This window comes from Chinchilla lanigera, unplaced genomic scaffold, assembly GCF_000276665.1.
Source record: "Chinchilla lanigera isolate Chin_1 unplaced genomic scaffold, ChiLan1.0 scaffold00106, whole genome shotgun sequence".
NCBI classification, from domain to species: Eukaryota; Metazoa; Chordata; class Mammalia; order Rodentia; family Chinchillidae; genus Chinchilla; species Chinchilla lanigera.
The window spans coordinates 782,751-808,440 of record NW_004955507.1 but is presented as its reverse complement, the minus strand read 5'-3'; the positions used below and the strand labels follow the sequence as shown (position 1 = coordinate 808,440).

General features: G+C 40.9%; 1 protein-coding gene across 3 annotated transcripts in view; it reads right to left on the bottom strand.

The window, feature by feature from the left end:
* Plce1 (phospholipase C, epsilon 1) overlaps positions 1-25,690 on the bottom strand; it is a 269,999-nt gene that overhangs the window by 17,128 nt on the left and 227,181 nt on the right. For all 3 annotated transcript variants that reach the window (XM_005407528.2, XM_013506159.1, XM_013506160.1), the window contains exons 19-27: positions 24,104-24,233; positions 20,433-20,554; positions 19,570-19,687; positions 16,089-16,220; positions 14,762-15,052; positions 9,773-9,936; positions 8,211-8,472; positions 5,859-5,977; positions 2,311-2,439 (exon numbers count right to left, since the gene is read on the bottom strand). In XM_005407528.2, the coding sequence (XP_005407585.2) occupies positions 2,311-2,439; positions 5,859-5,977; positions 8,211-8,472; positions 9,773-9,936; positions 14,762-15,052; positions 16,089-16,220; positions 19,570-19,687; positions 20,433-20,554; positions 24,104-24,233 (1,467 nt within the window). The remainder of the gene's footprint in view (positions 1-2,310; positions 2,440-5,858; positions 5,978-8,210; positions 8,473-9,772; positions 9,937-14,761; positions 15,053-16,088; positions 16,221-19,569; positions 19,688-20,432; positions 20,555-24,103; positions 24,234-25,690) is intronic.

The window sequence follows — 25,690 nt, the reverse complement described above, 5'->3', positions numbered from 1 at the left end:
TAAAACCTTTCGATTTCTCACTCTCTTCCTAACCTTGCTGCAAAGGACTAAGGAAGGGCAAAGGACCTCACCCAGCTTTTACTAAAATAATCTTTTTCTCACATTAGAAATAATCATCTTCTCACGGAAGGTTCACCGGGCTAAATTCTCATCGTGTCTAAGTTGCTAGAAATTGTTGTCAGTACACTCCTGACAGTGTGCCTAAAGGGCTGTTTTCTTTGTTGGCTACTAATCCTGTGCAGTCAAATGGCATGGCAGAGACAAGGCCCTGGAGCCAGATGACCTGGGTCTGAGGTTTGCTGTTGAGACTTCCTATCATGTCTGCAAGCTGCTGGGCAATATACTTTCATGCTTTAGAGATCCAGTTTTCTCATATAGAGAATGGGAATAGTAATGTTTGTTTTGTGATTGAGGTCCAAAGCATAGAATACATATAATGAAAACTCAGGAGCCATCATTACAGTTACTTTTACTGATATACTCTTTCCCACTCTTCCTGTATAGGTTCCTGACAAAAGGCTGAACCTGAAGAGGGTAAAGGTGAGTCACAGTGAAGAAACACACTTTGTTGCCTTCCTGTGAGAAGCGGCTGGGTGATGACAGAAAGCTGCCACCACCTATTCCGGATTAAGCAAACACTTTTCTCTCCTGGGCCCTTCCAGTGATTCAGTGACCAGAGTCAGCCTTTTCTGACTTGGAGGAAAAGCTGAATGCAATGTGAGGAGGAGGATGGGAGCAGAAGACTCTCATGAAGCTCTGATCCTCCTACCCCAGCCCTCACAGTAGAGACCCTAGCTGTTGATGCTACAGAAGCAGGCATGGCAGACAGACTGGGTTAAATATGAACTACTCCTCAGGAATAATTCAGGACATGAAGCTTTCAGGAGGTCAGCTGGGACTGTCACTTCTACCAGAAGGCCAGCATCCTCAGGGCCTTTCCTCAGTCCTGAGGACTTCTTTGCTTATTTCCATTGGGTAACAATAAAATAAAGGGCTTTTTATGGGTGGCCCGTGGGAAGTTCTCCCTATTTTTACAAAATCTCAACAGTGCTTTGTGATAATGCTAAAATGCATGGACTGCCTGGTTAAAAAGCAAACAAGCAACCTCCCCTGCCAAAAGAACTCCAAAACCTTTGGCATTAGCTTCTGTTTGATAATCTATGATATGGGACACCTAAGCGATTTTATATGACTCTGCTTAAGTTATAAAAGTTGGGCAAGATATTGAACAGCTTATAAAGATGTGTCTTCAAAGATCAGAGCTATTTATTAATATTCATGTATGATTACTCAATCCATTTTTAATTTCCCCATGTATTATATGATTCCAGCTACATTTTTCTCTGACACCCTAGCTCCCAAGGAGTTCAGGGTTATTCCCTGTGGTCCTTGTTCTATTGGTCTACCTTTAAGGAGGAGAAGCAGCCCTGAAGTGGGTTAGAGATAAAAGAGTCTGCGAAGTATGAGGCCCCGTATCCAGCCAGGATAGAGCTTCTAATGGGCAGAGAAAAGGAATTGCACAAGGGCCCAGCCTTCTCTCTGGGGAGCTGCCCTTTCTCTTCTGGGTGCTGGTCTTTGTTCCTGGCCTTCTGTCTCTTATAAGTCTTCTTATGGATGTGATCCCACCTGCAGAAGGCCACAAAGGTTGCTAGAGGGATCCAGAGAGAAGTGGCCCAACATAAGGGATTGTAGGGTAAGGAGACCTCATTCTCTAGTTTCAGAATTATCATGCTTCTTTGCACTGCCACAGGGTAGGACCTCAAAGGTTAAGAACAAGTGACCAGGAAGGTGGACTGATCTCCATGATTTAAGCTGGAGGAGCTAGAGATGTGCTCTTGGTCCATGTGGTCCATGTTGATGCTCTAGGAATCTGACCATACTCCGAGGATGGTAAACATACTTCATTCAGCTTATTTGCAGATTCTCGCTGATGAGTAAGTGCTGTGTTGAGAAGGAAGATGCAGCCCATGTCTTGGTTGAGAGGGAAAAAGTTTCCATGGCCAGAAAGCCATCTGTCCTGGTTTTTATGCTTCTATAGCCCTGTGTTTTATGTGGCTGAAAAACTGTTAAAAATTCTTCTTTATGGTTAAAGTAGCTTGTCTAGATCCCTCAGATCATTCTTAAGGTGGGTCTTGATGCTGAATAACACATTTCCAAATAAGCAAAATGCGTATCATTAACAAAGACTTTTGTGCATTTATGTACTTGTCTGCTGTATGCTTGCACACGCATTTACACACATGTGTACATCCATACACATTAAAAATTGTATTCTTCTAACCATTAGATTTACTGGTTCAGTAGACTTGCCTGCTGGAGAAGCTGCTTTGCTCTGGTGCCTCCTTTTATAGTGAAAAGAGCAAAGGGCTCTGGACCTGGGACGCCGTGCACTGTGACTCTGTGAGTCTGCAGACATTTTCTCTCTTCTGTGTTGAACATCTGTCAAGGAAGATCAGGTCATTTCTTATTCATTCTAAATAACATGATACAGGAGTGATTGCGCTTACAAATACATATAGGGACATATAAATGCAAAAGAGAACTCATTTATGACCTGATGCACGCTAATGTGGTAGAGAAGACAATGACATCTTCCTCATTAGTCTAGTAAGAATACTTAGCAACACACCAAAGTATTAATTTATTTTAAAACGCAATATCTCTTTTCCCATAAGAATTAGGGACTGATATTTTCTGAAATGCATATTAGTCCTTACTTATGAACTAATTTATTCTAAAAAACCTATTGAGGCCCATCTGCTTCAGGGAAATGGGATAGACTTTTTGATAGAAGATTAAAAATGCTCTGCCCTTACAGAGCTCATCACCCAGCACACAAGTAATCCATAATACAAAAAGCACTGTATGTCAGTTGGGAAGAGATGGACAGGTGTGCAACTTCCTTCCAAACATGAAATCATTTATGGAGGGCTTACACTGTGTCAGACGTTATGCCTTGCCCTGGAGAATTAGGGGCAAATATGGCGTTATCCTTGTCCTCAAGGGCTCCCAAGTGAATGAGACAGCTAGAAGAGTAAGTGGAAAACTGTAAGAAGCATGGTAAGTTCCTGGGAAACCCAGAGGAAAGGACCTAGTTCCAGTCTGAGGGAAATAAGGGAGGTCTTTTTTATTTTTTGAGACAGTGTCTTGCTATGTAGTCAGGCTGGCCTGGACTCACTACATAGCCCAGGCTGGCCTCAAACTCACTACGATCCCCCTGCCACAGCCTCCTGAGTCCTGGGATTACAGGCGTGTGTCACCATGCCTGGCAAGGGAGGTCTTCTTGAAGACCTTGAAGGTGGTATTATCTAACTAAATCGTGAAGGACCCAGTGTGATGTAGCACATGAAGGAGACAAAACAGTAATTAAATTGATTCAGCATGTGTGCTAACATTAGAGGTAGCCTACGGAGGATATTCTGAGAACCTTAGTGGGGTCAATGGCTTACAAGTTGAAGGGAAAGGCCAGCGTTGCAGGCAAAGCAGAGTTACACAGACCTTTGTCTAACTGGCTAATATTTAGACCAAAGCTGGCAAAATGGAAACCTGAGGGCTGAAGTGTTTTAGCATAGATGGTTTTTATTTTTAATTTGGGGTGGAGAAGAGAGGTTGCCCATTTTACTATGCTTGCACTCTGTAGTCAGTCTTAAAGATGTAAAAAGTTGCCAACATTTACAAAACCTAGATGTTCTGATTCTCTTGAAAAAACAAACAAATCTGGTACCACTGAATGGCAGCAAGTGGCTGGAGCTCACAGCTGGGTAACAGCTGCACCTCTAAGCGGCCCAGGAGCTCTCTGCTTTTTGTCTTGTCCAATGATGTGCGTTTATATCCTGCCCTTGTCACTCTCAGGCATTGGACTTTATTATCCCAAAAGCAATGGAAGACCAAAGAAGGGTTTCTAATGAGAAATGACACGATCACATTTAGGTTTTAAATAGACCATCCAGGAGGCCCTCAGGAAAGACACACAGAGGAAGACAAATCCAGAGGAAAAGAGGCCAATTAGGAATCACTTTCTCAGCCAGGTGAGGATGAATGAAGACCAAGGTAGAAGGGATGGGCAGAAATGAATACATTTGAAAGGCACGAACAGGCCAGAATTGTCAAATCTTAACTGGGGGACATAAGAGGAAGGGAGACATCTGGGATGATGTCTAGTTATCGCAAGAGTGAAGCCCTCCATGGTCAAACAATGCAGTCACCATGCCTGGGAACCCCAAGGAAGGGACGGTGTGACATAGTAAAAGATAAATATTTGGTCTTTGCTCCTGGCTCCTAGCATATAATTCCTAAAACCCTTAGAATCTTTGGGGTGGTAAAAATATTAACTAGCCTTGCTTTCTTCTGGCCTTCTCTTGCCCTGACTTGTGGCTGAGAAAGTAGAAGGCATGGTTACAATGGTGGAACTTTCAGCACCACTGCCAGACCTCAGGGAGGGAGAAGGTGGATACTGAGCCAGTGGTTTAACCAATAGTATCAACAGAATGAAACCTCCGTAAAGCCCTAAATGATGGGGTTCAGAGGACTCTGAGCTGGTCAACAGGCAGAAGTTCTGGGAGGGCGGCCTAGAGAGGGCACAGAAGCTCCTCCCCTACTGCGTCCTCTGCATCCTTCCTATTTGGCTGTTTCTGAACTGAATCATCTTTAATAACTGATAATGATACAGTGCATTCCTCAGTTCTGTGTCATTCCACTACAATACTAAGTCCAGGGGGTTATGGGATCCTCTTGAATTTAGAGCTCAGCAGTCAGAAGTCCTGGTGACAGTCTGGAAGTTGAGATTAGCCCCTGGAGTAGGGGTACTCTTGCGAGAACTAATGCTGACTCTGGGTGGCTAGTGTCAGAAATGAACTGAAACGTGAGGCACTGAGCTGGTAGTGGACAGTCAGAGCAGTGGTGTTGGAAAAGACATCACGCGTTTGGTGTCAGACTCATGGCACTCACGGAATCTCCAGCTCACAGATACTGAGCGCAACCAGCCAAGAGCTGGGGATGAAGCCCTCCTTTGCCTCTCTGAAAACATCTCATTCCTGCTTTGTGGCAGCGGGAATCCCTGCCCTGTCTGTGAAGTCTCTGCACCAAGTGGAGGCCAGAGGTCCTCCACGTTGACCACGGTGTTATTCTCAACCTTGCAGCACACCAGAGTCCCCTGGGAATCCTTCTAAACATGGAAGCCACTCTGTCTTATTGGTGTGGTGTACGCCCTGGTCGGATGTTTTTGAAAGCTCCCCAGGTGATACAAATGTGCAGCCAAAGTTGCTGTGGAGTGACAAAAGGAAAGGGATGAAAACCCAAGAAAACAAGGTCAGGAGCAGAGCGACGCAACTGACTCCTGAGGGCAAAAGAAGGCCAGAGAAGAAAGCAAGGCTAAGTAGAGAGGTGGACCCTGTCCAAACCAGTCCACTGTAAGCACAGACTATGCCTTTTTGAAGCCTGATAGGACTAGGCTGAATTGTAAGATTGGTCAGATGATTAAACATGTAAAAATGGAAATCACTGGACACATTTTCAAATTTATTTTGAAAAGAGAGACATAATGGTATATCAGCCAGTTAATTAAAACAGTGCTCCTTGAAAAATTTTTTTGTCTACCTCAGCGTCAGCTTTCACCCACTCCTGCTGCTCACCCTGTATGAGTGGGGTAAATTCTGCCTCAGTGGTTCTCAAAATTCAAGGGCAAGGCTATTATGTGGGAAATTAACGAGTTATATATGTAAAGTGCCTGGTAAGTGCCAAGGGCCAGCTAGTAGTGTCACTATTTCCATAGCTCCTTAACTCTTACTGCCCACTTTGCTGTACCACAAGAAAGCATGGCAGTCCCTGCACATATGCTGAGTAGAACAGGACTTAATTACCAAAGAGGCTGGCATAGTAGTGCCAGAGGAATTTTCTTCCATTCTTCTGCTGTTTATGAATAAACTAGAGATTTCCAAGACTTCATTGTGAAGGTTTCGCAGTTGAAGATGCCGATACCCTGAAATGATGAAGAATTGGGAAATCCTGTTAGCCATGTGGTACACCGCTCTGCCAAGAAGATGCTCCCTGGAGGTCAGTGAGTGACAGGTAGAAATACTACCTTAAAATAGGCAGTGGGCAGCAATGGACAGATGAACAGCAGGCACCTTATCACTGGGAGTGCTGCCCCCTGAGGATGGCTTTGGGCCACCCAGTGCTAATTAACTCATCCAGTACTACTTCAATTTAGACTCAAATGGTAAAACAAAACACCCTCAAAAAATAGCAGGAAAATGTGATTATTTTAACACCAAGTCCTTTACTCTCTCTGTTTTCTAGGGGCTCACATTCTACCTTAGAGCAGCTTTAATAATAAAAGAATAGGGGTTCAAACAAGTCATGGCATGAAGATGTCAGTATAAAATGGAATATGCAGTCAGTAAAAGTGGTAATGTAAAGGTTTGGGGGTTAGTTCAGTGGCGGAGTGCTTGCCTAGGATGTGCAAGGCACTGTGTTTGATCCCCCGCATCAGGAAAAAAAAAAGTGGCAATGCCACTTAATATGACTTTAAAATGAAAAGTTGCTTACCATATAGATTAGAAGACGAAAATCATTAAGTTGTAAAATAAGATTAGTGAGAAGCCTATTTGTTAAAAACATATTTATATGCTCCTGTGCCATTTACATGGCAGAAAAATAAAGCCTGCAAAAGATATATACCTAAAGTGATTATGTTGGTGAGATAGAAAGATGGCTTTTTTTTTTTTTTTTTTTGAGACAGGGTCTTACCTTAATAGTCCAGTCCAAACTCACAATTTGGTTTCAAACTCACAATTTTCCTACCTCAGCTTTCTGAGTGCTGGGTTTACAGGTGTGTGCCACCACACCCAGTAAGAGGATAATTTTTAAACAATTGTTTTGGTTCTCTGTCCTTTCTCACATTTCTGTAATAACGGTTATAGGCTGAAACTGTGAAAGGCCCACCTCCCACCTGCCACCTGCCATTCATATGTTGAAACCTAACAGCCAGTATCTCAGAAGGTGACTATATTTGGAGGCAGGCTCTTTAACAAGGTAATTACATTAAAATGAGGTTATCAGGTAGGCCCTAACCCAATGTGACTGACGACATGACAGAAATAGGAAATTAGGAGACCCCAGATGTGCACACACAGACTAAGCTTGTGTGAGGGCACTGTGAGGAGGCCACACCAAGGGGAGGAACTTCTCAAGAGACCAAGCCTACTAACACTGTGATTTTGCTCTTCTTTTCGCCAGAACCGTGAAAAAATATAATTCTCTTGGGGTATTCTGTCACAGATACCGCAGCAAATAAATGTAATGATCGGGAGCTGCTTGTACAGTAAAGAAGAGAAATAGGAAATGAACAAGAAGTAGGAAGCTGCTGGGCATGGTGGCATATTCCTATAATCCCAGCCCTGGGGGAGGCGAAGGCAGGAGGATCAAGAGTTCAAGCCTTGCCTGGGCAATTTGAGACTGTATCTCAAAATAAAGCAAATAGTTTTGTTTTGTTTTTTTTTTTGTTTTTTTTTCCGGTACCGGGAACTGAACTCACGACCTTGTGCTTGCCAGGCAGGCGCTTTGCCGCTGAGCTAAATCCCCAGCCCCAAAATAAAGCAAATAGAAAGGGCTGGGAATATAACTCAGTGCTAGAGTGCTCCAGGGTTTGATCTCTGTACCACCACCAAAAAAACAAAACAAACAAAAACTAATGTGTTGGTGGAGCTCAGAGGATGACAGTTTGAGTGTGGCTGCAGCTGGGGAGATACAAACTTAGAACTTTGGTGCTCAAGGTAGCCAGCATAGTCCACACCTTTGAGAACCTGGGGAAAACACAGAATCTCAAGCTCTGCCCGAGACCCACTGAATCAGGATCTGGTAAGTCTTGTTACCCAGAGCACAGGCAAATGTGCCTCAGAGTTCAAAAACAATGCACAGGTCAGGTTCAAGAAGCCAAACATCCCTGGAGTGCCGTGCAAAGTCCAGCCAGGAGAGCTTTTCACCAAGAGCTTTCACCTTTGCTCAGAATTGTCCCTCTTACCCCTGCTCTACACCTGACACCCACCCCTGGCTTCCAGTCCTGGGATGTCTGCCAGGCACATCCTCGAGCCACGGCTCACTTTTGCTCCTGCCACACCCAACTCTCCCTTCCTTTGTTTGTTTTTCTCTCTTCAGTCCCTCCTTTTAACACGCCAGGGTACTGTGGGCATGACTTCAGAATTTCATTTTACCTCGTTTTAAAGCCTTGAGCGGAATGATTCTCTGAGCAGTTACTGCTGAACTGTTGTTTTCCACAACTGCAAAACGAAGAAATACAAGATCTTCAAAGTGAACCCGGAACAGAAACTGTTCACTCCACATGGGGTTCAGGGTGTTCCGATGGATAGGCTTTGTGCGGAAGTGGCAGCTGTCCAGGGACATGCCCAGCACGTCAACTTCAATGCATGGGCTTCCTGTACTGTTACCAGGGCACACATTTTGGCCAGAGACAATCTGAAGGGAAAAAAGGATCAAAGTCATGGAAGATGAAAAAGAAGCAAAGACAGCCGCTGCACCTCACTGCTTGATCTCTGAAGAACACTGGACTAGACAGGTAAATTATTAGTGAAACTATTAAAAAATAAAGTGATTATAATCGTAATTGTAGCTGGGCAATTACATAGCTGGAATCAAGTGAAGAACCTAATTTTTTTAACAGCATTCATTTAATTATGACTTTTCAACTGTCAAAATTTCAGGTACCTTAAAACCCAGCAATTAAGATGAAATTAAGTTTCTCAGAGAAGTTGAAAGAAAAAAGATCTTATGCCATGTAACCATAAAGTTGTTTCTGATACTCTCTTTATTTATCTATCTCTTTGAGACAGGGTCTCGCTATGCAGTTCAGGCTGCCCTTCAGCTCACTTTGTAGCAGAGCACTGGGATTACAGACGTGCGCCACCACGCCTGGCTGATACTCTGTTTAAAACGTTGGTAGGAATGTGTTATACAACTTCAAAATACTCTTCCTTTGAATAGTTTTCCAGCAAGTCACATGATGTTGTTAAAATTCATAATTAATTCATAACCTTCTGAGAATGCATACAATTATACTCTATTCTAGCTAAAATGGCCCTAACTTAAGGAAAGAGAAAAAATCAGTTAGCAAATCTGCAAATGTGTTATCCCAGGAACTGGGTATCACCAGGAGACTTCCTTCAGAAAGGCAGAGAGAGGGACAAGATTTAAGATGGAGAGAAGAGATGACCTTGTCTCCATCTCCTCCCTATTCACCCGGGTGTTCTTCTCTGTTAGTGAAGAGGAAGGAGACGGATAGGGAAGTAGAGAAGAGCTACCAGGTTTTTGTGTTAAAGGAGAGTATGTGGGGATTTAACAATGATGTATTTACATGCGAAAAGGAAAAAGAAAGGTCTGGGAATGATAACATTTAAACTAGAAGTAGGAAAGGTGCCTTGTTGCATTTGCATACTGGCCTAAGTTTGATCTGAGAATTTGTTGGAGCTTAAGATGAGCTGATCTAACAAGGAGCTCAGTTTTTATGGAAGGTACTTATAGTTACAACTCCATGGGCTCTGGAGGTCAGAGTGACCGTCAATAGTACGTCAGGTGTGGTGGGGATCTCACAGGACCACTACTAGGCTCTGGTGGACACAGTGCCTGACAGCAGCATACTAACCACAGCTGCTACTTTCTGTGAGTTAAAGAAATTATTGGGGGAACTGTATCTGCATAGCCTAGGATATGACAGCTTTTTAATGCCTCAGGACATTGTGATAATAGGGGCTCCACTTACAGTTAAAGAATAGACAGCAGGCTCCAGATTGTCTAGATCTCTTTCCAATGGAGAAAACTTCTGGTACATGGGACAGTTCTTGTCCCACAGAACTGGTGGCTTCAAAACATAACCACAGCCTCCATTTGCCTCAAACATTGCAGCATTTAAATGTAAAGGGAGATCTGCAAAACAAAGAAAGCCAACGCTGGGCTTGTTACTTTGTTGCTAAAGTGTCATACATTTTCTTTAAAGTTGAAAAGAACTTTGCATCTATTTTCCAGAAGCTCAAGTATGAAGACAAAATCAGCCACTTGTTCCCTGGACTGATGAACGAATGCCTATGTGCCAGGTTGTGTTAGGTACCAGAGTTACAATAGGTAACAAGAGAAACAATCCCTGTGCTCTCACAGAACATACTATCTATGGAAACGCCCAGCGATCCCACTCTAACCCAGCAAGTCTAAGTTTACAACATCCATCTGAAAGTTCTGGTAGAATACCTCATTTTATACTGAATTTTGAAATGATGTCAATTTTCTTAACTCCAAATACCAAACCATGCAGACAAATATAGGGCCAATTCTTGCTATTTTAAAGGAAAGGTAAAATCTTAACTATACAGGAAAGAATAGCCAGAAAAATAGCTTTTCCTTGAAATCTCAATTTCAATCCATAAATTTCTTTTGCCTCTCTTTCTATTGTAGTTAAATATGAAAAAAATCATCATCACATATGATTCACATCATGTCCACAATTCCCTCCATCATAAATTTTAGGAATCCTCACAAAAGTTTTGAGTCTTTTGTGGCCAAATTTTCTTTGGCACGGTTATTTGATGAATGGCTGGATTCCTGCACTGTTTCTGGATACTTCCACACTTACATGCTTATCTGATGGCTCAAGTCTGTATAAAAGTTGCCCAAATGAGCAAAAGGTTTATGAGACACACCTGTTACATGTCCCCTCTGATAGATTCCTTCCATATGCAGAATGAACTTTGCTACATGGACCAACATCAAGGAAAAGTGTGGTAAGCACCTTGGTGCAACAAGAAGTCAGCTCCTACTCTTATGTGTAAATTGCTTCTGTGTAGTAGAGCTTGGCCAGGATTGTGTGCAGAACTCTTCGGGCAAGATGTCTTAGACATATGAGAGCTCTGTGGGCCCCCACCTCCTTTTCTGTCAGATATGTGCATGACACACACTCCAGTACTGATGCGACTGATTCTTTGAGGCTGTGTTCTCTCACCTGCAAGTTCAGAAAATTTCTTCCCTGGCCATTCTGACAGAGAAAGGCAGACATGGTGAGGATTGCAAAAACAGTGAAACAAATTAGCTCACAAGGAGTAGGTAAGTGTGAAATGGCTATACATAGGTGAGGATCCCTAATCTGAAAATTTGAAGTGCTTCAAAATATGAAACTTTTTGAGTGCTGACATGACACCACAAATGGGAAATTCCATTCCTGACCTCATCTGATGGGCTGTGTTGACAACAGATGAGCAGTAAAAATATATAAAACTACCTTCAGGCTATGTATATTAGGTGTATGTAAAACATAAATTCTGTGCTTAGATTTGGATCACATCCTCAAAATATCTTACTATAGATAAGCAAATATTCCAAAATTTAAAAAAGTCTGAGTTAAAAATTTCTATTTCCAAGCCATTTGGATAAAGGATACTCAACCTGTATTCCTAATGGAGCAATAGTGACTCACACTTATTGATTATAGCTCAGGTTTACAGCCTAATCTTACCAGCACTGTGTCTACTTACTAGTTTTGCAAAACTTTAAGGTACTTTTGTTAACTAAGATCTCATTTGGTGACCCAAGATGTAAAATATGGATTTGCTTGGTTTGAAACAAGAATACGACCAGGCGTGGTGACACACGTCTGTAATCCTAGCATTTGGGAGGCTGAGGCAGGAGGACCATTGTGAGTTGAGATCAGCCTGGGCTACAAAGTGAATCCCAGGGCAGCCTGAACTGCATAGTGAGACCCTGTCTTGAAAAGACAAAAAAAAAAAAAAAAAAAATAGGACCCCAAATCTAGCCCTTTTACTGTTTCCTAGGAGTGGTCCCAGAACTTCACCTGGGACAATAGTTTGAAAGCCCCTGTTCTAACCAAATGAAAGAATGTGCAGGAATCAATGTAGAACAAGAGACTATTGCCTTTATAATTTTCTATTCATTTAAAAATGTTGTATTGGGTAACACCATTCTCATAATATTTTTCCTTATGTTTGGATCCTAGAAAAGCCATCATAGAAAGCACAACTGTTGTTCACTAAAACGTAATAAATTCTTTTCTAAAAAGAGGCTTTCCTTCTGATGGGGGTTGCCTATGTACATACTTGCAGGTTCTATGTGTAAGGAAGGAAGCATTCTGTGTAGAAACAGCCAGGGATTTGGTTTTTCTCCGGTACCGGGAACTGAACTCACGACCTTGCGCTTGCCAGGCAGGCGCTTTTTGCCGCTGAGCTAAATCCCCAGCCCAACAGCCAGGGATTTGCATATCAGCCGCAGCTCGGTTTCCACAATTGAGAATTGATTTTATTGAGTGTGGACCAACTAGAAGCTGGTTCCAGATCTCATCTGACCTTCTTGGAGTTGACAGAGTCAGCAGAAAGGCTGCAAAGAAATGGCCTCGCTACGTCCATAGCCAACCATTTAGGGCTTCAGGGTCCTCTGACACCCAGGAAATGGCAAGGAGATGATCACTGGCACATATTGAGTCTAGCGGCACAATGGGAGGCATCACGGAAAACCAAAGCACTAACATAGGAATTCTTTTCAACCATTAACAAAGAGCTAGTTCAATGTTTTCACTTATCTATTTGGCTTTGTGATGCACAAAACAGTAAGTACCCAGAAGAGCTCTGGACCCAAAATCAAGAAACACAGGTTCAGATTGCAGGGGGGCTGACAGGGATAGACTACTGAGCATCTGCTGTGTGCAAGGTAGTGAACCAAGCTCTAACCCTAGTTCACAGAAATGACAGTTTCTACAGCTGGCCACCCGGATGCTGTTGTACGGGGAGACGTTTGATCAAGTCGCGTCAAGTGCTGCATTGAGTCACAAGAGGTTAGACAACAGTACTCTTCCCTGAGTTGGAAGACCATGCAGAAGAGCTTCAGGATGAGTCACACAACACAGACGTCTGCCTCTGGCTCGATTCTGAGAGGTGTAAAGCTTTCAAGGGTGAGTGGAGGGGCAGCTTCACTTCAGCAGAACTTTGGGGTGATCCAAGGAGTGGCAACACCTTGTGTCCCCTTCAGCCTGTGCTGTCAAGTGGAGCCAGTGTGTCTGTACAGTCTTGGTAATTCAGGAGAAAAGGCACATCCAAAACCAAATGCACTTCCATTTTCTTGAGAAAACAATATTCATAGTTATTTCAATGTACTTAAATTATTTCAGTATCATAATAACCAAGGGCACCAGTGGACACAGGGCTACAGACCAGGTCAGGGGTGTGAACCCACAAGCCACTTGGTAAAAAAGAAGTGTAAAATAAAAGTTTTACAACTTTGAAAGTATTCCATCATTATTTCCATTTGTGGATCCAAATTATACTGCTTCCTTAACTTATCAAACACACTTAAGGATATCTGTGGAATGCTACGTGCCAGGTGCTATACTAAGTTTCACCTGTATCATCTTAGGTGATTTCAGTGGAAAAAAGTAAATATAATAGGGTCCAGAAAAAGCATGACCGATATCTCTGTGTCTTTGGGATCTGCCACAAGTGGGTAGGGGTGCCAGATGTCCAGCCGGCTCCAGAGCTCAAGTTGTGGTTTGACCTCTGCTGGCGAAAAGGCTGCACTGTGGTTTTTTGTTCAGCACGATTAGTTAGGATCTGAATCAGTTCACACGAGAGGAATGATAAGGGCTGCCACTGCTCAGCTGTTCAAAAGGGAAACTGGTTTGTTGAATGAGCTTCTAGGAAACACTTCTCATCAACTCTTTCCTCACCTTCTGTTGCGGCTGCCCCCTTTCATAACCAAGTAGGAACAAAATGCTTTTAAACTCTCAGACACCTTGAATTTATTATTAAAAGTCATTCAGGACCTGGAACAAATTAACCATTTTGCTACGTCTTGCTCATCTGAGAAATAAGGATCATAAGGTGCCACTTGTTAGGGTTGTTAAGATTCAGTGGATAATAGCAGTCCAGAATTCAGCATAGTGTCTGGTCATATGAGCATGAAGTAAGTGGAAACTTCTACTCGAGCTTTAGGACTCTTGTCAGTCTCACCGACAGCAGAGAAACAGGAATATTACTCTCCCTGTTCATGCAGTTCACATACTTGCTTTCCTGTTGTCAGCTCTCCTTCATAACTGACCAGTATTCTACATCTTGATTTCCAAGGAATGAAAGGAAGATAAAATGGTTTTAATTTGCACAGTGTTTAGAGGGACACTACTGGTTTTTGTTTTGTTTTGTGATACCAGGGGCTCACACAGGCTAGGCAAACACTCTACTACTGAGCTATATCCCCAACCTGATGGTACTCTTTTTTTTTTTTTTTTTTGAGACATGGACCATGTGTGTTGCCCAGGCTGGCCTTGAACTGGGTTCAAGTGGTCCTTGCTTCAGATTTTGTACTGGCTATAACTATAGGCGTGTGTTGCCATGCCTGGCAAGAACAACTGCATAGCAAGACAGGTTCAGTAAGCAATGTTAAGAAATCCTTGTCCCAAAAGATCTTTTAAAACAAACTCTGTGAAGAGCAGTTTATGTTTAAAAAATGCTTTAAAAAGAGGCCATGACCTACCCCTCTCTTTGAAGATACCCCTGCACTGTTCTTTCCTATCACTTTAACTCCAAAACATTAGGAGCACAATCCAGTATCAAATTCACTTTCATTTTCCATTTTCCCTATTTCTGCCCTCACATATGATGTGCCCCAGTCTGGACTTTTGCCCCTTTGAAAAATGCTCGTTGAACCACATTTACTGAAATATGAAATACAAAAGAGCAAGGTGAGGACCCAGGCCCATTACCATCTGTCTGGTAGTTGAGTGCCACGAGTTGTATCCCATGGAGCCAGAATATGAGGGGGTTGGGGTTAGATGAATCAATGCGGGTGGCGGCCGGGTAGGTCCTCAGCAGCTGACAGGCGGTGTGCTGGATCAGTTTCTGAGAATACCTGCGACACAGACGTTTGGCGGCATTTTCATTCAGCGATGAGATATGATAGCATCTGGGAGTTCTAATGATAGCACTGAGGGATGTGCTTGGGTTGAGAGGGGAAGAAGATTCCTCCCAGGTCTGTCGAATTCCTTCACAGGAACCTAAACTCCACAAAAGATCAGCCTCAGATTAGTGTAGAGAACTTTCATAAAACTAATACATTAGAATACATCTTACATTTTACTTGTGAGTTACTTCTTTACTTTGAAACAACACGATGGCTACTGAGCTTTAAAATGAGGGTAGCAAGTTGAGGGTGCAGCTTAGTGGTAGAGAGTGTGCTTGGTATGAGCAAGGCTCTAGGTTCAATCCCCAAGACCGAAAATAAAAAAATAAAATAATAAAATAAAATGAAGGGAGCAGGACAGATTTAAATTAAAAGCCTGGAAGTCTTTTCCCTCAGTACCTCATCTGCTCTGTGGGTATATTTGCACAATACACAAAAATACATGTACAAGCATATAAACCCTATAAAAACACACACACACACACACACACACACACAGGAAGCAACCCAAACATACTAGTGATGAGGTAGTTAAATAAATTACAGTATATTCACACAGTGGAATATCACATGAGCATTAAAAATAGTAAGGTAAATGTATAGAAGGTTATGTGGAAATTTATAGTAAGTATGAAAGTTATACAGGTATGCTCAGTTATATCCCACTTGGATTATCTTAAAAAAGATCTTGTTTTTCTTGAACAGAACACAATCAACTTAACAGTAGTTACCTCTGGGAAGTAGTATCAGTACACTTAGTGGAAAAGAATTTTAATAATATTCTGTGTTATTTGAGCTTGTAACTATGAGAATTTATTACTTTCACAATAAAAAGTAATTAGAAATAAAATGGATATATCTTCTGGGCAGGAGTGCAGTTCCAAGAACCACTAGAATGCTTCCAATTTTTACTTTGAGGCAAATAATGCTAGAATATCTTTAGTTAAATGCTATTTTTAGTGAGTTAAAAGTATAAATTAGCAGTTAAAATATTTATGACACACTTACACAATATGAACATTTATGAAAATAAAAAAGCTTGCAAATTCAGAGGAAGTGCTTAGACAGCAAAATATTGGAATCATTCGGCATGAGGATCAACCAAAGATATTGTAAGAAGGTGACTTTACTTTTTCCAGATGTTTTGTTAAATGATGCTGTCTCCCCTGGGCTCATTCTGCCCGGATTGTTGCCAAAAATGGACTTCCTGCTTTTCCGTTCTTTTCCTCTGCTAGAGCCAGATGCATTTAGAGTTGACAGGCCTGTTCCCATAAAATGAAAATAAATAAGCCAAAAACTACAGACAAGGGAGCTCAATATTTTCCATCCTTGTTAATGTTTATTTTGAAGTCCTATTACTCCCTTGCAACCAAGCTCAGAAGACCTACTAGAATTTTTAGCACTGTTAATAACAGTATTATAAGGAAGTATAATAAAGTTTTTATCACTGTTGACAAATGTAGCAAGATTTACATGCGTATTGCAGAACAATTATAAAATCTCTCTTCTTTTTCCTTCCTCTCTCTCTCTCTCACACACACACACCCCTAACTGATTGTGCATCTGAAAGATAGTAAAGCACTGTGTGAAAAGAAAATTGCAATCAGTATTTAATTACCAGAGGCTATTCAATTTTGAGAGATGAAACAATGGCTATAAAATCAAGCTTTAGCATCATTTTGCAGAGGTTCAATAGGTTTGGTCTGAGCCAACACTTAATACTCTTACTTCTCTAACCTTCAGCTCCCAGTTATCTACAAAATGGGTGTGATTATAGGAATTCACTGATAGGGTTAGTCTGAGGCTTAAATGGGAAATATATTAAAATGAGAATGAAGTTTCATGGCTCCTCTTTCTCACTTCTGATCCAAGAACTCGCTGGATCCTTCAGCCTGGCATAGTGCCTGGCACATAGAGGATCTTAGTACATTATTTGTTGGATAAGGAAGTGAAGCACACTACACAGACCTGGCTCCAGTGTAAGAAGAGTGATTTAAAGACTCCAGTGAAACCAGAGTTGCCTCCAAATCATTCCCATTGTCTGTAATTGCACTGCTGGAGAGTAATTTGAAGCAGGAATAGGAGGTCTTCTGTAATATGAAAATATACTTTCCAAGAACATCATCAGAGAAGACAGAATGCAGTACTGTTTAAGAGCATAAATGTTAGGGTGAGTAAACTGAAGCTCAGAGAGGGACTCTGCTTTGGCCAAAGTCATGGGGAATGGGTAGCTAAAGGTCCCTGGCCGTAAGTCAAACCAGTGATAATGTAGTGAAAAGAACACAGCACTGGGAACTGAGACACCTGAGTTCTGGCTGTGGCCCTGCCACTGAACAGGTTTCTGATCGTGGAGAAGTCACTTTGCTTCTGTGGCCCTTGGGACACTGCTATGTAGGTGTTTCACATTTCTTCAGAGGGGACTTGGGGGGGTGACACGTGAGACATATTGAGACTGATAATGTAAGTTATCGATTAAACTTTTCAGAATTACTAGAGTAATAAGATGAACATTTTATGGTATTTTTCTCATGCACATCAAAATTATGATAACAATAAATGTTTAGAAAGTATTATAACAGTGATTCCAACAACACAATTATATGTATTATATAAACACATTTAAACAACATACTTGGAATTTTAAAGATATGCCAACCAACCACATGCTTAGCTTGTGCCTTAAGTCAGAAGCTGGACCAAATGACTTCTTGACCATTCCACGATTCTCTAATGGTACAGAGACCTAACTGACTTCACATATCTACGGGACTCTATGCTCCTTAATTTCTCAGTTTACATATATGTACTGTCACCTACATTTGTACAGCATAAGAGATGTGGTGTGGTTCTTGAACAGTGTGACCTTTACACTTGATCCCAACACAGAGGATATGTACGCCATGGCAAGTAAAGGATTTCCTTCCACCATCAAACAGTCTCACTATGTGCGAGTACGATTATAATGCACTTACATGACATAAGGTCAGGCTCAGTAAAACCACATGTAAATGCTAGCTTCTTGCATTTCTTTGAAATCTTTGTTACCACTTGTATGCTCATATCTTCTGCCACAGTGTTTGCTAGCTGAGAAGCAGTAGCACCTTCCCAAAGTTTAAAACCAGTTGCTGGGAAAAAACTTAAAATTAAGAAAATTTTGTCTATGATTCCTCCCTTCCCCGGTGTATGTGAAAAGGTCACTATTATCTAATTTTTTAAATAGTCCAGTATCTCTGTGCCATTGGCTAGCATAGTCTGAGAACAAGTGCTTCAGCTAAACTCTAGAAGCCAGGACCTGAGTTACGAGCATCTTGAGAAGACGAGGGCTGGCCTTTTGACTCCCCTCTCCAGGTCAAGTACATGGCCCTCTTTCACAGTCAGACTGATCTCCAACCAGCCTTTTCCTGTCCTCAAAAATCTTGTGGAAGGCAACCGTTTTACCTGGTATGAGAAAGTGGCTTTTTCTCACTTCCATATACTTATGGGCTTTTTTGACTTTTCTCTTGGTCTCCCATTTGTGGGACACATAATCAGGTGAGCTCACTGATAACATACTGTATCAGGAGAATCAGGAGAGGCAGGGTTGTGTGTGATTCACAGCAGGACTTTGGAGATAGACTTCAGAATCATAGATCTACCATTTACTAAATGAAATGAATACTCTTTTGATGATGTAGCGCATCACCATAAGTTCACTGTAGTTCTAGAAATACCCAATTGGGAAAACTTCCTCCCCCACCACAACACCATCCTTGATCCTCATGGTTTGGGTGGAGCCTCAGGGATGGAGCATGTGACATAGGCCCCAGGCTATCAGACCACTGCATCTCCTTAACTACAGTGATTGCTTAGGGTTTAGGCAAAGAACCCAATGAGAAACAATTACACTTCTGCTTGAAGCTCTAAGGGAACTCTCATTATATCAAAGCTGAGTCTGGAAGCATGAAGTGTTGGTGTGGTACAGCTATCTTGCAACCACATGGGGAATAAAGCCAACATAGTGGCTGTAGAGTGACACACAGGCAGAGAAAAGGTATGTTCCCTGGGTTAGGCTGTACCTGAAACTTGTATATCATCCCTCTATACGTTCAATACATGAGTCAGTAAGTTTTCCTCTTTGGCTACATGTTACCAAAATAATATCAATTTTTGCACCTCTCAAACAAGAATCTTAATTGATATGTTCTGAAACCTTGGGCAAATTATTTTATGTCAGATTTTGTTTGACTTAAAAATGGGGATAACATCACCAACCTCACAGAATTATTATGAATAGACAAAGATATCTATGTAAAATACTTAGCATAAAATCTAGTACTTAAGTGTCTAATACATTTTAATCTATAATACAGATATTATAAATATTAACTTTTTTGATAAAACATTATTGGGTCTGGAAAATGAATTTTTATGGTATTTATCCACATATGTATCAAAGCCAATTATAATGGACAGTGTAAGACATTATAATTTGCTTATGTTTATAAGACATTATAACCATTATTTTGAGCACACTGTTTAGTTATTTCACAGTGTTCAAATACCCAATTAGATAAACAGGAAACATTCATAACTTGGTATCTTTAAATGTTATGACAACGTGTCTACTCTTACCTGGAAATTTTACTGCTTGGCAGTAGATGACAAGGTCAGAAAGCTCTGGTGCAATCTGTCTGCTTTCTTTTTTATTCTGAGGGAGATAAAATTCTTCTCCCAGTTCCATGTCATAAACCTATCATGGGAAAATGATACCATTTTAAATGGGAGGTACATGCGGCTCACTTTTGAACCTCTAGAGGATTTTACCTGTACTTCTCTGGTGTCCCCGTGCGCTTGCCTTGTTCGGTATTTATCCACATTCATGTTCTAACACCTTTCCTGAAGTAAAAGCTTTCTGAGGGCAAGGGGCAAATCTAATTTATCCTTCATGTCCCCCATTATGTCCCATAATCCACCACACATGGAACAGTCTTTCATTCTCTGTGTCCAACCTCTGTTAACACCTCACAGTCTGGCCCCCATGTATCTTTTAAGGCATTATCCTAAATGTCTTTAAAGCTTCTTGCAATTCCCCGAACAACCAGGCTGCTCCTTAGGCTGACTGAATGCCCTGTTTTTGTCTCATTGGCCAGACTGTCCTTCTCCAGCATAATCTTCCCCAAGAGCCTGTCCATCACTCTCCAATAACACAGTGAGATCACTGCTCTTTGCATTTGTCTACAGTCTGTCTCCACCACTAGATCAGCTCCTGTGCTGCTTGAGGGCCTGTCACACATGTTGGTAGATATTGGTTGGATGAATCAATGAACATCCTTCACCAGTGGCAGGTAGGTATCCTGTATTATCACCCCAGGGGCGCTGGCATTAAGGGACAGAGGTGAAGGTGAAGAGAAAGGATAGGGAGGAGGTGGAATCCTACCTGAAAGTGATAAGGGAGCCACTGTCCAAGAATCACTTGACAGAAACCATTTACTTACCTTCCCTTTGTTGTAAGTAGAGTTATCCGCTTTCTTTATCCTCTTGGGGATTTCTTCATTGTACTCAAACTGAAGCTTGTCATTGCACGATTTATTTTCAGGTCTGTCTTCCAGAATGTTGTCTGAAGGTAAGTTAGCAGGTTTTAGTGAAAAAGAACTGAATGCTTCATTTAAGAGCTGCATGAACATCCTTGGAAGGACATCCAACTACTTGTACTTATCTGCAAGACTAAGGCTTTGGCTACATTCACCGAAATAATGGCTTGAAGCATAATTTCAAAAATTGGGTTGATGTATTTGATTTCAGTTAAACTGACTCATTTACCAGTAGTTTTGGTACCATATAGACATCATGTAAATGAGAATGCTAATTTTCATACAGATGACTGGAACTGTGCAACTATGAGGGGAGATATTTTATGTCAAGAGGCTGATGGCACACAACTTTAGGAAGGGTTTGGTGGTTGAAACACTTTTAGATAATACATACATGATTTACTTTGAAATGAAGCTATTTGTTTTTTTTACCTTGAGAAATGTCAAAACCTGTGTGTGTGTGTGTGTACAGAACGTTATGTACAATGCAGTTTCTACAATTATAAATTAATTGCAAAATAAATTTTCATGATTGTTATTGATTATTAAGTGATAGTAACAGTAATTAAAACATATATAAATATACCTAGGCATGAGAGATAATCTTATTCTTTGGTTTTATTGGCGTTTCTATCCAGAATGACTGTAAAAGTGTTAGTAGTATATCATGATTATACTCTTTTAAAATGTAAAACAAGAAAGCTGATTTCTCAAGTAAAATTTATTATCTCACTGGGTCACAAATGCTTAGACCAAAATATCTTTATAACAAATCATGGCCATGCAGGCTGCCAAGAAGGAAGTGAGATCAATCATTTCATTACATTTATATTCACAGAGTGCATTAACTTTATGCTAATCAGGCCCAAGAAATTGGAAACAGAATGTGACATCCATGCAGCTAAAATGGGGAAGCCCAGTTCAGATAGTGTTTACCTTCAAATAGTGTAACCTGACCGTTAGGAGAAGGGGAAGCAGTAAGGACATCTGCCACAGAAAAACAGAATCAGAAGGGGTATACAAGTAAGGAAAATTAAGACAAAAAGCCAGATAAATTAAACCAAGGCAGGAAGTGGAGCATAAATAACAGCTTAGGTTACAAGATAACAGAAACAAGAAATGGTCTATAGATTTAATGTTGTGACTATTAAAGTATGCAAGGGCTAGCAGTAAAAATATACCACCATTGTTAATCATGCCAGTGGTTGCCACAATCATACTACATATTCTCAGTTACTGACTGTTGTATTACTCCAGTCTGACTTTATTTCAAATGAACAAATATCAATTAATTTGTTAGAATCATGCACTATCATAGAACATGCCTACATTAAGTTGTAAATTCAAACTTGTGCTCTAGTGTGTGGTCAAAACTAATCAAGGTAAACAAGGTTTGGGGGGATAAAATTCAGTGAAATAAATATTCATGAAAAATTTATAATCCAACAGAGAGTAACAAGTCCTAAAATGCATGACCCTCATTTGCCAATCTCCTTGGGGGTTTCTTGAAATAATTCTGTGGCTAGAATTACTACACATAACAGTAGCATAAGGATGCCTTCAGAGGACAAGCTTCCATAAGGCATGTAAAACCTGCAAGGGTTGTTTGGGAATTAGCCAGTCAGAAGACTTCAGTGAGCTGGGAAATACCATATGGTGGTAATGGACTTTAAGCTGTCATAGGTTATGGATATTAGTGCTACAAGTGAGGGAGGAGCTTCACCAAACACTTCACAGAAATTTTTCATTACCCTGTAAAGGATCTAAGCCTGAGAGTGGTAAAAAGATATTGCCCAAGTTTTCACAGACCTCTGGAGCAGACTGGGGGCACCCTATTGTCTACTGATACCCCCAACCTAGCATGTGAGGGTTTTAAAAAAATGCATGTAACTGTCTTAGAAATTCAGTGGTTAAGATTAAATTTTATTCTCCAAATTGAAAATAAATCACGAGCCTTCTCCCACTGGTTTGTTATTAGCAAATAAAAAACATTTATAATAATAATGATTTTAAAAAGCCACTTATTTTCTTGTTTTCAAAAGTACAAAAAAACACAGGATTAATTTATGATAGTGAGTGAATTTTTCTTCCAGTGAACTAATGTCTTATGGAGGCAAATGACACAGATGGATTGGTTGATTTCTTAAGTGTGGTTTTCATATCACCTTCTGAATCAATTTGCTCTTCTATAGAAATTACCTCAATTGTAGTAGAAATCCATGGGGAAGAATATGTCTATATAAAAAGGTCCACATTCCCATGACTTTTGAGGAATAGGCTGTAAATAAACTGTCCCGACTCCTTTTAATTTATCCTTCATATTATCTAATAAGATAGGCCCCTTGTCTTGTAGAGTTTCAGGTGAATAAATTGGCCTTGAGTTGATATCATGAATCAATCAACTATAGTGAAGGACAAATGTTAAATAGAGCCATTGGGGGAAGAAAAATACTGGACTTGTCACTGGTGATGAAGATTTGTGGAACTCAAATATGACTGAAGACAACTGAGTGTGAGAAGCAGATACTTAGAGGAGTACCTTAGATACTTAGAGCAGATACCTCAACATCGGTGGCAAGTGGTGGCTAGATAGGGGATATCTACATAGCTAACAAAAGAATTGGCCTATATAAAAGCATACTCTACGGGGCTGGGGATTTAGCTCAGCGGCAAAGCGCCTTGCCTGGCAAGCACAAGGTAGTGAGTTCGGTTCCCGGTACCAGAGAACCCCCCCCCCCCAAAAAAAAATAAAAGCATACTCTAAGCACATTATGTTTATACAAATAGGAAACTTGGCATTTTCTCATTAATATGTTGATGTCTTTCAGAAGTTGCCAAAATAAAACAGTCCACTATCAGCAACGGTGCTAGAGAAAACATTTGGCAAACTCCAGCAAATGACACTAATTTTGTTCAAATGAAATACACTTGAAACCTAGCTCTCACAGAGGAAGAAGCCTTCCTAGTAATATGCGGCTAATGCCATTTATGTGGCTATTTTGTATTGCGTCACTAGCCATCATTCCTGTTTCTTCTCTTCGGTGGGGGCTAGAAGAAAATGTCTTGTTGCTTGTCATCTGAGAACCGGGACAGGAAGGGGACAGAGGTACCCTTCTTTTCTATACTCTAGAATGCCAGAGTAAGAGCGGGCAATGCGGAACAGATGGAGCAGAGTGGTGATGCCGCCCCCTGCAGGTGGTGCTGGAGACAGGATTTAGTCACAGTTAAAATTCCTACCAAGAGCCTCAGCCACATCAGAAAACGAAAGGATGAAAGCAGATCCTCTCTGACATCATTTCATCTTTCCTCGAGAAACTCAATTTAGCGATCATCCCTCCTGACCCCCACACAGCGTTTCTTTCTACACCATCCTCTTCTTGTGCTATGGCTGTGGTGGCTAACAGAATCCTTTTCCTTCCTTGGTCCTTGCTAAGCAACTGGGTTCAGAAACTCTCACACAATGTTACAACAATCTGTGTTGTTCATTTATGGACTCGACTTAGTTTCTGGAAAAAAAAAAAACGGAAAATCATCCAACCATGTTCTTGTACAGCACTGGGCTCTGTTTCTCTTACCGTCAGAAAGGGATTCATAGTCATAATCATATTCATCTTCTTCATCTTCCTCTTCCTCATTATTGGCAGATGGAGGGTTGGCGTTCCCCCCATTATAAGCCTGTGCTTGCATGGATGCTAACTGATGAGCCTGTAAGACAGCAATAGTTAAAGTACATGCCAAGCTACTGAACTTTCACTTATAACCTTCAAAACTACACCTGATGCTCACCACGGTCATTACTAGTGGTTTACCCTATTTTGATTCATTTGAGAGAGGAAAAAATCGTACTCACTGGAAATGCAATGTTAATACCTGGGCAAATGTCTACATTCCTACAGGACTAATGCTGGAGCGTTTGAAAACAATCACAAGGATCTTGCGTGCAGTGCCCAGCTCCCTAGGCTCAAGGGCAAACCTGCCGGGAGACACAGTGCTCTGGAAAATCATATCAGGCCCAAAGCACTGCCCAAGTAAGATGACAAATTTGGAACAGAAAGTCTCTGCTAAGGAACCAATTTTTTTTTCTTTCTTAAAATATCTATAGTCCTCTGACCTTGAGACCAATGTTAGAATCTCTGTGAACAGAGAGACCAAAAGCATAATCGTTGGTTTAAAGAAAGAAAGGTTTTTCGACACACTGTCTGAACTCTAGATAAAATTAACTAAATAAGCTTGGAAACTTTAAGAAATTTGATATGTACAGAGGGGGAGATCATTTATTGAATAAAAAAATGGTGTATGTGCATATATGTATCTATACATGTAAGTATATATCCATATAATTATTATATACAAAGCATAATTACATACAATGACATTAATAAAAAGCTAGACATTAAATTGTTAATACAGCAGGGGTTGTTGATTTGTTTTTATGTCACAGATCCTTCTGGCAGTCTGTTGAAGTAGAATCCTTCCTCCAAAGTATGTTTTAAATATGTAAAAGAAATGATACTGAATATGGTTATCAGAGATTTAAAAGCTAATTTTTTTTTAAAAAAAGATGATTTATTTGAAGGTGGGGAAGGGGGAGGAGAGAGATGAGAGAATTGAGGTCAGGAGTTCAAGGCCAGCCTGGACAACACAGTGAGAACTTGTTTCAAAACAAAAGTAGATAAAATAACCCCATAAATTTGTGAGGCTGGAGATGTAGTTCAGGGGTGGTAGAGCACATGCTTAGCATGTGTGGGACCCTCGGCTTAAACCCCAGCACCACCCACACACACATTGTGCTATTAGGATATATGTGTTTATGTACTAACCTGGTAAAAAAATAGCAGATCAAGTAATATTTTTGAAAATATAATGAACATAAATAATTCTTGGAGATATTGGCAACAACTGTGAAGTAACAGCTTCCACTTCCATTGGTGACAGTGACACAGGTACTACTGCCAACTTTGTTATAGTTTGCCCTCTACATTTATAATGAGAGGCTATGCTAAATTCCAGTTAGAGGTAAGTGAAAATAAAAGATGCAACTTTTTGCCATTTACATTCATGGATCTCCTGAGTATGACTGTGGGTCTTACCAAGAACTGTTGTAATACAGGTTCTACTTGGCCTTCATATATGTGTGTGTGTATATATATATGTGTGTGTGT